Below are 13822 nucleotides of genomic sequence, written 5' to 3'. Positions count from 1 at the left end.
CGCTAGAAAGATGCTGGGAAAAGCGTCTGTCTAAGAAAACAGTTGACAGAGTATTTCTCATTATCATATTATCTGATTTTATCAGCTGCCTCCTAGCTTCTTGTGGGCAGACTGTGTGGAGAAATGACCTCTGGAGCTGGCTCCAAATTGCATAATTTGTGCCTGGATTGGATTTCTCCAAAGCCAGAGACATTTCCACCCACCTGTGCCATCCTAAGCTCATTTTGTTGCTACTTAATCTAGCTGGGGAATTCAGGATAGTAAGGCAGGCTCTACCTGGACTTGTAGTAGGTACTGTTCTTTTGTTCTTCTGTTCAGGATGGATGATGTCACCAGCAGACCATTTTGGGTGACATCAAAAGCCTTCCCATCGTTGCCCTGGGTGATCTGGAATGAGTAAGGTGGTCCATTTTCTGGGGAGTCTCTGTCGCTCATAATCAACTCCAGGACGCTTGTACCCACGGGAGCGTTCTCCTGAAATGGGGAAAGATGCTAGTGGAGAAAGGGAAGCAAAGAGAAAAGGCCCAGGGGAACCCATAATGCCCCTAGAGCTCCTGGATCAGGAACAGGGAAACAAATCCCATACCCCATGTGCATTTCTAGTACATGCAGACTGAGACTCTTACCAGAAATGGCAGAGACCCAGTGGTGGCAGGGGACTCCTTTCGTGGTATTACCTATGTGGCAGCTAAGCATATACAGTTGAGCTGATGCCCTTGCTTTCCCCTTGAGTCATGCCAGCACAAGGGAAGATGAAAGCATGTTTTGTGTATGTTTCTTTCTGAGTATGTATAGGTGTTTTGAGTCCAAGCGACAACTGGGCTGCATCCAGCAGACATGATGATGCTTGACCATGTGCTTGGGTCTGCTCTTTATGTTGTGGTGTAGACATGGATGATTGCAAGGGAGAAATGGGTTGCAGGTCAGGCTTGGGAAGTGTGAAAAGCTCTGCCCTCTCTGTACTGAAAGGACAGGAGGTCCCTGAAGCTATTGGAAAGAGAAAATGGCATCTGTTGCAGAATATCTGCCCTGCAGATGCTACCAGTTCTTTGTGGCAATAAGCATAAAGCAACAGCATGCTTCATGGCTGCCTCACCCCTCTGCTCCAACAGTGGCCCATGCACGAGTATCTTAGTACCCCGAGATAGACTGGGAGAACAAACTGCCGCCTGGCTTACCTGCACTACCACGCTGTAGTTGAGCTGGAAGAACCGAGGAGGGTTGTCATTGACATCAGACACATGGACACGCACAGCGACGTCACTGAACTGAGCAGGGTGGCCGTTGTCCGTGGCTCGAACTGTCAGGGAATAACTGGGGATCTGGAGGATTTGTAGTGCATGATTACTTGGAGAAACAGAGGAATGGTGGCTTTTTCACATTGATGTTTTACTCTGCTGCAGCTTGTTGAAATGTTTGGGGCCATGTGTTGCACCATAACAATAGCTTTGCCCTTGGCTAAGGCTCTCCATCCATAAATCTCAAAGCACATTTCCAAAGAAAATCAGCCTCACAATAATTGCAAAGAATGGAAACAACTTGCCAAAGATGGATGAGACTAAGCTGGGCAAACGTCTGTCAACAGTGGTTTAAGCCACTAACGTTTTATGAATGAGAGATCGTCCAGATGACCTTTCCATCTCCTCCCCATACCTGTTTTCTGTAATGCTCTGATGCAGAGAAGCAGAAACCAACCATGCTGCTTTCCAGTTTGGGGCTGACTCTCACCCAGCCAGCTTGAAGCACCAGTGGAGCAGACCAAAGCCCAGAGTTGTGACCACTGAAGGCTATATTGCTTTCACTAAAGCCCAGCCTTCCTACAGCATTATCTATGAGTCTAGAAAATGAATGAATGAAAGACTTGCCTTCTGCTTACAGTATTACAAGTAGATCATTCAGAAAACAGGAGGTATGCTCCCTCAGTCTTTTGGGGCACATCTGTTTTAGCCTTCCTGTTCCCATTTTCTTGAACTCACCTCCTCCCTGTCCAGATGCTTGGCGATGCTGATTTGCCCGCTTTTGGGTTGAATGGTGAAGTGTCCCAGCGGGTTCCCTCCTACGATTGAATATGTGATCTGATTGTTCATTGCTCCATCCAGGTCATCAGCTGACACCTGTTAGGAGAAAAAAAGCTAGGACCCCTGGCCCAAAAAGGCCTTGCCGTGGAGGAGTGGGGGCAGGACCTCCTTGTCATTTACGGGTATTGGTTTGAGCTTGCCTCAAATGAGGAGGAGGAAGGAAGGTGGTTTACATAAGTGTCATTCATTAGTTTCTTCAAGACAAAACTCAACACAGCTACACCAATGGCCTTCTCCTTGTCCCTTTCCTGATTTTACCACCCTTGTGGTGGTAACAGGCTGGGCAGGGAACTTCACATGGAAATACCTTGGGCTCTGCTATTCTGCCCAGGGAAGTCTCTGCCTTCCCCAGGTTGCAAGGGTATTGGCCTTCTGCAGGCATTTTAGCTCTCTTGGGAGGTCCCCAAAGCTCTTGAGCCCCCCTTAGGTATCTCAAGCTTTCATTTAAAGTTGTCTTATAAGGCAAAGTGTTCTCCCTGTCTATGGAGTGTCAGGAATTCTGGCAATCATTCTGTTTTAAAGCTGTGCTTAAATCTTAGATGTTCAATGTCACAAACCTACTGAGGTGGCTGTGTCCAAGGAAAAGTAAAGTGCAAAAGTAAATAATGCATAGCACAAATAAAAGAATAGATAAAGACAGCTGGCCTGGTTCATAATTGTACCGTGAGGATGATTTCTCCAACTGCAGCATCCTCTCGGATATCAGCGAAGTAAGGGTCTTGGATGAACTCTGGTGCATGGTCATTGATGTCGGTTATGTTGATCACCACCATGGTCACATCGCTGAGAGAAGCTGAGCCCTTCCTTGTGCCCTCGATGGATAAGTAATACTCATGACTTGCTTCAAAGTCCAAGCTCCCATTTATGTATAAGGCACCTGCATTGGCCGATGGATAGAAAAGGACAGAATGGTATGTGAGGTTTCTTGGAATACTAGAGATATACTGAGACGATTGCCAAACTGCCAGCTGAAAAGGTACTGTTGACTTAACTTTGACCTTCTCTGGTTAAATCAGGATACTGAAGGTCATGGCATCACATAAACTATGATTGAACTGATTCTGCTATAACCTGCCTCATTCTGGTACCAAGTATTTGAAGAGGTGAAATAAACTTTCACTCTGAAAGGTACCCAGGAATCTTGATTGGAGGGGATCTGGGACAAAATAGGATGAGAGTCCAACAGTGCTATTGAAAGCTGTGACCAAGGCAGTAGTAGAGCATCACTGAAATGCGTCATAGGTAGGATGAAAAGGTGTGAGATGTAGATGCACAGTTGTACAGGAAAAAAGGTGTGCGGCAAGATGCTGTGATTTGCAAGTGAGGCTTGGGATACAACACAGAAAGGAGGAGGCTGTTAATCTCAAAAAAAAAAGTGAGGATCATGGACTAAAGACATAAAGTGAAAGCAAAAAAAAAAAGGCGGGGGGACACACAGAATGCTTTCCTGCGTTCAGCACTGACACAGTCACAAAATTATTTCCTGGAAACGACACTGTTCTGTGTCTTTTAAGACATACAAACTAATAAGAAGATTGGTGTGGAAGAATTAGCAAGAGCCTTGGGGACAGAGAAGCTGAGGAAGGTGCCATGGATGAAGATGTTACAGCCAAGGGCAGAAGACCATTGATGACACAGCCAAAGGCTTTTTTCAGGTAGTTAACGTTGGCCTTCCGATAACAGCTCTTATCAAATCGCTGTGCAAACAGAGCAGTGCTTTATTTGGCTAGTAAACCTGGCTCAACACCTGCTTATGGTTAACAGATTGATATTATCCACATTCATTGAGTGCAACCTAATAAAGCTGCCTCTTACCCTGGGCTGCAGGTTCCTTGTGGGATCAGGATGGAGAAACTTTTTAAATGAAGTGTATTTAAAAGTGTTTTTTTTTTAACCTTCTCCTGCATTTTGAAGTGGAAAAATTTCCCCATCCTGTTGTCTATATATCTGTCATTCCCATGGATGTGTCTCGGGTCCCAGACACGTAACAGGAATCTTTCCATTAATTTCAGTAAGATTTGGATCACTCCTTAAGTGACTTGGCTGGCAAAATTTAGGGTAGAATAGAAGACTGTATTTACTACCCTTGTGCTGGCTAAAGACAGAGGGGAGCAGAGTTGCAAGCCAAATGGAGAAGAACCAGAGAGGACACATACAAGGACAGCCTTTGATGTTGGGTCAACCTGGACCTGCTTGGGCACAAGATTGTGTTACCTGTGTTTGAGTTGAGCTGAAATTTCCCATGGTCGTTGCCATTCACAATTTCATACTTGATCTCTGTGTTTTCTGCATTGTCCCTTGTCAAGGCTGACAAGTTGAGAACCTCTGTACCCACAGCCACGTCTTCTTTTACCATGGCCACATATTCAGGGGCCAGGAAAACAGGCAGATATTCATTTAGATCCACAACGGAGACAGTGACAGTGCCAAGAGCAGAGAGGGGCTCTGGGGTGCCCCGGTCAGTAGCACAGACTGTCAGCTCAAATGCTGAATGCTGCGAATCCTTCAGAGGCTTTTCCAGACGGATCACCCCTGTGGTTTCCTCAATTGAAAAGTGTCCATTGGCAGAGTCAAACAGAGAATAGACCACCTCAGCATTGAGACCTGGAAGAATAAAGGACAGGCTGCATTAATTCATGGGCAGGGATGTTGTTGGTTTTAATTTTTCTTTTAATCCATTAGAACTATGTGTACTTAGTGACCTTAAATTTCTAGGGAAAATGGAGGCTGTATGAACATCAGGTGTGCCCCGTCCATCTGTAGGTTCAGACATCTAGCCACCCTCCCCATCATCCATCAGCATCACCTGTCTGTATTTAGTGGTGCTTCCCATTTTTAATTCCTTTGTTTTTAAACATAATTTCCCTTCATATCTGCTTCCAAAGCAGATAAATATGATCTTGCTTCAGATTCAGTCTCTGCTGGAGATGTTTATTGAAAGCTCCTTTCTTAGGAGCCTTACCTATGTTTCTGAGAATCTTTGTGTCTTCAGAAGGACCTCTCCATCCATATCATCTACCCTATCCAGATCTAAAGTTCCTTTTATCCTTATTATGCTCATTCTTGATCTCCATCTTTACTAAAGTTTCCGTCCGGTTTGGATCCCAGACAAAGTGTGTCACAGTTTGCTCTGTGCATCACAGTTACAGGTACTGTGTGTGTCCTCAAAGTCTGTCCTTGTGTGTTTCTGCAGATATTGCACTTCTTACAGGGTCACAAAAATGCTGATGCCAGCCTGCTAGTCAAGAACATGTCAGCAATGAGATCCAGGCACATCTTTGCCAAGATTCAGTCATCTATGCCCATTGCTGTAGCCCTTCCCTAGGTTTCAAAGGTTTATATTCGGGGTGAAAGATGAACTCTACTAAAAAGTAAATCCCATTCTGACTCACCTTCATCAAGGTCCCTGGCAGCAACCACGGCGATGGGCGTCTTTGTTGTGGTGTTGTCAAAAACTGCCACGGCGCAGTGACTGGGGAAGAATCTCGGTGCGTTGTCGTTCGTGTCCTCTATAATCAGTGTTATATCTGCCTGGCAGGAACGGCCTCCGCCATCAGTCGCTTTGGCAACAAGGTGGTACGTAGGTTTCTGTTCACGGTCGAGAGGTGCAGATGTGGTCAGTTCCCCTGTTGGAAAGAACAGGAGATGGTCTTGTCTCCTGCAACAGCAGCCGCAGCCCAGGAGAGCTCAGAGAGGTTCAAGCACGCTGCCTTCCTGGATGAACCGTGGGAGACAACAGACCAGGTTTGAACACCATTTGTAATCCAGCTAATAGCGGTGATGTGTCCACACCACATTGCTCGGGGCTATTCTCGGATCCCTGGCAAGGCTTGGCACGGGGAGTCCTGCAAGTCGAGCTGAACTTCATGCAAGGGATGCCGTCATGGGATAAAAGTGCTCACAGATAAATTGTACTTCAAACACCTTTATAAACCCCGCTGCGTTAAGCTTTCTGCAACGTAACGAACCCCAAGTGATCTCTAGAATGATCATCATGTCTGTTTGGGCAAATATACTGCCCAAGACCCGCTAGGACATTTTTTAGAGTGTAGAACTTGGGTCTTGGCTCAAGCCAAATACTTGCTGATCTCTCCTCCTTGAGACCCGGCTGTTAGCAATAGCATCTGCCCTTCATTTTAACAATGCTAATGCCAACATTTGTAAAGAAAGCTAGTGGGAAGACGCAGAGCTTAGTCTCCTCTATACCGCATTGCAATAAACCTGCCTGTTTGCCATTCCCTCCTAGCTTGGGAGAGCTGGAATGAGCAGTCATTTTGTTTGCTCAAGAGGAGATAAATGTTGAGCCACGCTGGGAGCTGGCATTTCTCGGGAGTAGGTGAGGAAGAGGTTAAAAGCATCCCATTGCCCAGCTCTCACCTGTATGTGGGCCCAGACGGAACTCCTCTGCGCCAGGGCCATGGAGACTGTACGTTATCTGGGCATTGCTGCCAACGTCGGGGTCAGTTGCTGATATTTTCAAAATGAAAAGGCCCGGCAGAGCGTCTTCAGAGACTCTCCCAGTGTAGAATATCTGGCAAAGACAGAAGGTGTTATTGACATCTGAGTTGTCTCCAAAATACCTTCATCCTGTATGGGGAGGAATGGACTAGCAGAAGCTTTGCAGAGAAGGATAAACCATGCGGTTTATAGGGGAACACAATGTGCCTCATGTTGCCGGCTGCTGGGGTGTGGACTGGGACCAGTGAGCTCATTTCACACAAGCCTTTGAATCTCCTTTGGGAAGCAACCACCTCTGTTCTTTCTCACCATGGGTAACATCCATACCAGCAATCAGCTCTCTACAGTAACAAACCTCCTGATGGGAATCTCTCAGCTTAGCAGGATATAAAACTCAGTAATTTACATGCCCCTACCCAGGAGGCTTCCTGGCATTGTTTATCTCCAAAAATTATCCTTCATAATGCTTAGGCACTCACTTACTGCTGGCAAACATGCTTGGAGGCTAGATTTAATGTTCTTGCTTGACATGCAGCTTAATTAAAATTGCTAAGCATAATCAAAGCAACAGGATTGTGTGAGAAGAATTATGACAAGCCAAACCCTCTTAACACGCTCTTTCTGTTCTTTCTTTCTTGCTATTGTGTTTTCTCCTTCCCAGATGCTCCCCTCATGTCCCCGATGTCCCAGGACAGACATCTTACCTGGCCGCACTCAGGGCTGTTGTCATTGATATCCAGAACAAAAATTTCCACTTCAGTGGTGGCCTGAAATTTCCCATCGGAGGCCATAACCTTGAGGAGATATTTCTCTGTGTCTTCTCTGTCCAGGGGTTTCTTGGAAGAAATTGTCCATTCGCCCTCGATTTGGTTAACTGTGAACTGTCCCAGTATGTCTCCTTCTAGAAGGGGGCAGGAGGCAAGGAAAAAAGGCATTTACTGAGTGCTGAAAATCGGAAGTGATAAGGAAAGGGGATATAGGTGTGTCCACTGCTGGTCCCTTAGGAGAGCTGAAGGACTTGCAGTGGTGACACAGAGAGGGCATTGGTGTCCTATCAGGCAGGTGAGGAGCATTTGATCTACCTCACTGCACGGCTGAGAAACACCCTGCCTGTTTCTGTTATTCACTGTCTGCATATTACACTGGAAAGAGGAAACAACTCCTGATTGCAAAAATATTGTGCAGACGTGCATATTCATTGCCTCAAAACCACATTATCTTACCTTCCTAAAGTGTGTCAGTTTTTCTTGGTGCATGTTCCTAAAGGGATCTGAGAGTTGCAAATACCCTGCAGACATTGGTTGGATCTTATTGTTGCAGTACCATGTATAGTTGTGCCTCCTTTTATCCTATAGATGTATTTAATATACAGCTGTGCTTTCTGGGGTTACTTTTTGATTCTGTAAGAGCCAAATGTTGAGACAGACTAGGCAGGCTCTCCGGTCCACCAGATTCATGTTGCTTCTGCTGATGTTACACAGAGTAGATTTTAAACGGGGTGGATGCTGCCCCTGGAGAATCCTTCTCTTCTGGCAAGGAGCTGGTGTCCTCTGCTGAACCCATGCCGTTGGGCAGAAGGAGGGAGCACATTAGGTAATGGGAGGCAATGAAGAGAGCTGGCTGCAGGGCTTGTTTGTGTTAGACTCTGAAGGGCCTCGCACAGCCGGGTAAATTAAATTCACTCTCTTTCTGCTTTCATTTGTGCTGTGGTGATGAGGTTGTGAATCTGGAGACACAATGAGAGCTCTGCTAGCCTTTCTTCTCATGCTGGGAGACTCCAGCCCATGCTCAGGTTTAGTTTCTGTGCGTTTGAAAACAATGGAAAGCCAGGCTCTCTGTTCACCGCCTTTCTTTTGCTGCAGTGCTATGCTGCAGTTGTATTTATATGTTCATGGGTAGAGTTTGACCTGGGCTTGTAAGTACAAGCATGCGCTCTTTTAGGTTTAAAGTAGTTAGAAGTTACTACTAACTTTTTAAGATGGCAGAAATATGAATACGTAAATGGATTGAATCTTTCCTCTCAAAGGCTTGCAAATACCTAGGCACGCCATAAACCAATTGAAAGTACCAGCATTCCTCCCCTGTTTTGGATGGTTACAATAATAGATAACAGGCTGCAGCATGATCTGGCTAAATGTGTTGACCCTGAAGGGTCGTCACTTGAGTTTGAACAAACATTTTAATTTGAAGTATCTGTTCCAGGTCTGAGAAAGACCCTTTGGGGTTAAAAAGTACTGTAAAATCAAGCTTCTACTTGTGCAGATGCACAACAAACATTCCAGTACAACTTTTTTGTTGTTTTACAGCAGTGGTTAATTTTAGTTGGCACAACTGATGTTTCAGGGATGCAAGAGTCATCTTTAGTGTTTCTTGTTAGCCAAAACCCTCACTAAGATTGACATGACAGTCTCTAATATCCACCAGTCTGCAGAGTGGTTAACTGCAGCCTTGTGAGGTCTACTTGTTCGCTAAGTGAGAGTCAAAGTGGCTTCATAGGAAACATATTTCATACCAGAAAGTTATATGCATCATATGTGCATATATATAGTTATTAAAAATACAGGCAGGCTACATGTATGCGTGATGTGTAAACTGCCTGCAGTGTTTGCAGGAGAAAAAGCTGGGTCAAAGAACTTAAACGCAGATCACAGTGTCTATGTGAGAAAAACCTTCCTTTCCGCTGTACCACCACTTTGTCCTTCCAATAGGTATTACAATTACACTGTCTTAATTATTCCTCTGTTAAGAAAGTGTAAATAAATATATCTACAGTATTGTGTAATTACTTATATATATTTTATTTATTTATTTATTTCTAAATAAATAGGATGATTCAGTGGTGAGACAGTTAATGATAATTCTACCCACTGCGGTTAATTATTAAAGAGTTTTGGATACCCCAGACTCATTTAACTGAAGAGTCCAGCTCATGACAGAGCTTGGGTTTGATGTCCTGCTTCTGATAGGACTGTCAGTATAATGCTATTTCTGTATTACTATTCTGTAAGACACGGTATCAAATCCTCACTTTGAGATGATACTCTATTCTTGCTCACTGAAGATTTAAAGTCAGGAAAAACTCACCAGTTATGTAGCACGTGACCCGCCGGTTCTGCTCAGAGATGTCTGCATCGATGGTACTCAGTGTGACAACAACCTGCCCTGGCTCTGCATTCTCAATTACTGATCCTTTATAGAAATCTGAGGTGAACTGTGGAGCATTATCATTTTCATCAGAGACAGTGACCTCCACCAAGGTTTGAGAAGACAGCTGGACTTTCCTGCCATGGTCGGTGGCCACCACATAAAAGCGATAGATCTCCCGATCTTCGCAGTCCAGTTCTTTTAGGGTGGTGATCCACCCACTCTCACCATCAATGGTGAAGAGTCCTCGGAGGTTGCCAGATTCTGCTTCTAGACTGTAGGTCACCTGTCCATCACTTCCCATGTCCTGGTCGTTAGCTGTCACTTGAATGACTGTGGTTCCTGACGGCATGTTCTCCATGACAAAAGCTTTGTAGGGATCTGCCTCAAAAACAGGTCTGTTGTCATTGACGTCCTGCACTTGGATGTTCACAGAGACCAGAGAGACCAGCTCCGTCTCCTGATGTGAGCAGTGAGCCATAACATCAATCTGGTACCACTTGGTGGTCTCATGATCCATGGCTTTTTTGATTTTCAAAGCCCCCGTTTGTTCGTCCACTGTGAACACCTCATCCTTGTTACTTTCTGTAGTGGTTCCCTTCACCAGGCTATATATGACGGGATCCTCTGCAAAAGCTTTGACTGACCCTATTTCTGATCCCTCTGGAAGATCCTCAGATGCAGAGAACGTATAAAGGGGCTCAGAAAACCTTGGCAATGTCACCTCCCTGGGGACAATCTGAAGATTCACTGGGACAAGGGAGTTCCAGTGAGGGGGTCTGCCATCTTCAGCTTTCACCTTGAAGTTAAAGGCTCTGTTTTCTAAACCAATAAGGCTCTCCTTGACCTTAACAACCCCGGTGGCAGCATTGATCTCCACAAGGTCTTCTGCCACATCTTCCACAGAGTCAACGGAGTAAATGACATCTGCATTTGCACCTTCATCAGCATCGTAAGCCAGTACCTGGATGACAGGGGAGCCTTTGCTTACATTGGACTGGATGGACAGTGTGTATTCAGAGGCTTTGAACCGAGGTGGGTTGTCGTTCTCGTCTGTAAGGATTATTTTGACAGTGCAGAATGCCACCTTCCCACCCCCATCCTTGGCCATGACTTTAATGGCAATGACTCTCTCTGTTGAGTTTTCCCTGTCCAGTTTTTGCAGTGTGGCAATACGGCCTTTATTGTCTATGGAGAACTTCTCATGAGCGAGTTTATTTATGATGGTATAGTCAATGGTGCCGTATGGGCCACCATCTGGATCAATAGCCAGCAGCTCAATCACTTTGGTACCTATCTCAGCATTTTCTGCCAGCTCTGCCTCATACACGTTCTGCCGAAAAGAGGGGCTGTATTTGTTGGCATTTGTGGTATTGATATACACAGGCACCGTGCTCTTGAAAACTCCATCTGAAGCAGAAACTCTGAGATTGTAAGATGACTCCAAGTCCTTTTTGCAGCGGTTAAACATGGATATTATTCCAGAAGTGCTGTTGATAGTGAAATGCCTATTGTCATTGCCTGAGAGTATCACGTATTCTAGTCGGGTGGTGTCACCGCTATCGGGGTCCAGGGCCTGGACTTTTATCACAATGTGCCCGCACGTAGCCATTTCGCTTACCTTGGCTTCGTACTGAAGCTGGCTGAACTCAGGGGGATTGTCATTGATGTCTGTCACATCTATGATTACCAGGGCATCACTGCTAAGTGGAGGCATCCCATGATCTGCAGCTCTTACTTTCATGCGAAACTGTTGATTTTTTTCATAATCAAGTGCTTGAGCTGTTGTTATTTGCCCCGTGCTGGCATCAATATTAAAGAACTTGGCAGCATCTGAACCATCATCCAAGATCTGATAGGAAACCACTTTGTTTCTGCCTGAATCCTTATCAGAAGCAAAGAGCTGGATAACAGGGGTCTGTGCTGGCAAACTCTCCGAGACAGACGCCGTGTAGATGATCTGAGAAAATATGGGGGGGTTGTCATTAATGTCCTCTACCTCCACCTCTACTCTGGCTTCTGAAAAGGATCCTAGCGCTGTGTCCGTGGCTCTAACGGAGAATGTGTGTTTTGTCTCTAGCTCATAGTCCAGCTGACCTGTGACAGTAAGGACACCAGTTTTGAAGTCGGTGCTGAACAGTTTCAAGGAGTCTTCTTCCACAATGTTGTAGATGAGGCGCAAGCCTTCAGGGCTGCGAGCCTGTATGTGGAGGATAGATGTGTACAGGGGGATGTTTTCTGGCACCTTCACTCGGTAGTACAAACTTTGGAAGAGAGGGTTGGATTTGTTCCTCACGCTGATCACAACCTCCTCTTCAGCACGGAGGGGAGGCTCACCTTTGTCCTTAGCAATGACTCGGAGGTTGTATTTATTTAAAGCTTGATAATCAAGAGGCTTCTTAAGTGAGATGTCTCCTAGGTAAGGGTCAATCCAAAAGTATTTGTAGTCCTCTGCAAATGAGTAGGTAATGGCTCCGTTATCCCCTATGTCTCTGTCTGTTGCTGACACCTGAAAAAGTACATCACCCGGCTCTGTGCCGTCCTGCACCGAGGTGTAATATGGCACATTCTCAAACTGTGGTGGATTGTCATTGACATCCTCTACATAAACCTTGACTGTGGCTTGGGACACTCTTGGTGGTTTCCTATTGTCCTTCACTTCCACAGCTACCTCGTGCACGTCTTGTGTTTCGCGGTCAAATTTCACACCCTTGGTCTGGAGTACTCCCGATGCCTGGATCATTTTGAATCTTTCCTTTCCATTCAAAAGGGAATAGAAAAGTGGTTCATTTAGCTGATATCCCTTGACCCCAAGAACAGTGAGAGTCTTCTCATCTGTAGAGTTCTCCATCACAGTTGCTGTGTATACATCTTGATCAAATTTTAAGCCAGTACCTTGTGCTTGAGTTAAATTTAGCTTAACCAGAGCAGTACTCTTATATAAGCCATCACCAGCTCTGACTGTGAGTTCACGATAGCTTCCCAGGCCAGTAGCATTAAGAATGGAGATGAGACCTGTGAGTGGATGAATATAAAAAGCATTATCAAGGTTCCCTTCCACGATGCTGTAGGTCACCTCCGAATCTGCATCTTTTGCCTGCACTGACAAAAGCTCCATCCCTGGGTGGGCAGGCAGCAAGACAGAAAGCTCATAAGTGTCTTTGAAAAAGACTGGAGGTGAGTCATTCACATCTTTAACATGGATTGTGACCTTGGCTGGCTTGGATGCAAACAAGCTGGGACTTCCACTGTCATGCGCATGTACACTGAAGTGGAAAACTGGGGTGAGCTCATAGTCTATATCAGCACGACTGGTCAGTGTCCCGGTGCTGGGATCTACTGTGAAATATTTTAGCGCCCCTGGTTCCAAAATCTCATAGACCAGCAGAGCATTGGAGTCTTGATCAGCATCCGTTGCATGGGTCACGAGGGGGGCATTGCTTTCATCCAGAACCATGCTTTGGGATGGAGCATTCTCCATGATCCAGCCAACAAAGGAAGGCTTAACGAAGATAGGCACATTGTCATTCTCATCTATGACATAGATAAGTACCATTGTGTCCGTAAATGCTCCAGCCATGTTGGTGCCACGGACTTTCAACTGGTAAAAAGATACCTGCTCAAAATCTAAGCTCTTCTGAGTGGAAATAAGGCCTGACTGATAGTTCATGGAGAACACTCCATCTCCGTTTCCATCTTTTATTTCATAGCTGACTGGTGACAAGCTTGTGGCTGAAACTTGGATCAGAGGAGAGCCAACAGCAGTGGATTCACTGATCTCTGTGATGTATTCGGCCTCGGGAAATTTTGGAGGGGTTCGATCAGAGGGCCTAATGTGGACATGTACTGTAGCAGAATCTTTAAGCTGGGGGAACCCCTGATCTTCTGCCTTTATAATGAGAGTAAATCGTTCCTGCCTGGATGGGTCCAGTTTCTGGGCAACTGTAATAATTCCAGAATATGGGTCGATGCTAAAGAAACCTTCCCCATTACCTGCAAGAAGAGAAATTACAACGTGAAGAATGCAGACGCCCTGTTGGTTTTGGTTTTCTGAACCTGTTTTCCATAGATGCTCCTGATTTCAGACCTAATTAACATCTGTTTCTTTCACTGGGAGACAACAATCTTCATTAATTTCTAAA

The 13822-nt window shown here is 45.4% G+C and overlaps 1 protein-coding gene across 1 annotated transcript in view; it reads right to left on the bottom strand.

Moving 5' to 3' along the window:
• The window catches only part of FAT2 (FAT atypical cadherin 2), a 59920-nt gene that overhangs the window by 13929 nt on the left and 32169 nt on the right, over positions 1–13822 (bottom strand). The window contains exons 10-18 of the mRNA XM_009917185.2: positions 9621–13673; positions 7241–7437; positions 6456–6609; positions 5471–5704; positions 4293–4682; positions 2741–2955; positions 1977–2114; positions 1179–1322; positions 277–474 (exon numbers count right to left, since the gene is read on the bottom strand). Coding sequence (XP_009915487.2) covers positions 277–474; positions 1179–1322; positions 1977–2114; positions 2741–2955; positions 4293–4682; positions 5471–5704; positions 6456–6609; positions 7241–7437; positions 9621–13673 — 5723 coding nt within the window. The remainder of the gene's footprint in view (positions 1–276; positions 475–1178; positions 1323–1976; positions 2115–2740; positions 2956–4292; positions 4683–5470; positions 5705–6455; positions 6610–7240; positions 7438–9620; positions 13674–13822) is intronic.

Source organism: Haliaeetus albicilla, chromosome 27, assembly GCF_947461875.1.
Source record: "Haliaeetus albicilla chromosome 27, bHalAlb1.1, whole genome shotgun sequence".
In the NCBI taxonomy this organism is placed as follows: Eukaryota; Metazoa; Chordata; class Aves; order Accipitriformes; family Accipitridae; genus Haliaeetus; species Haliaeetus albicilla.
This window is presented reverse-complemented; position numbering and strand designations above follow the sequence as displayed.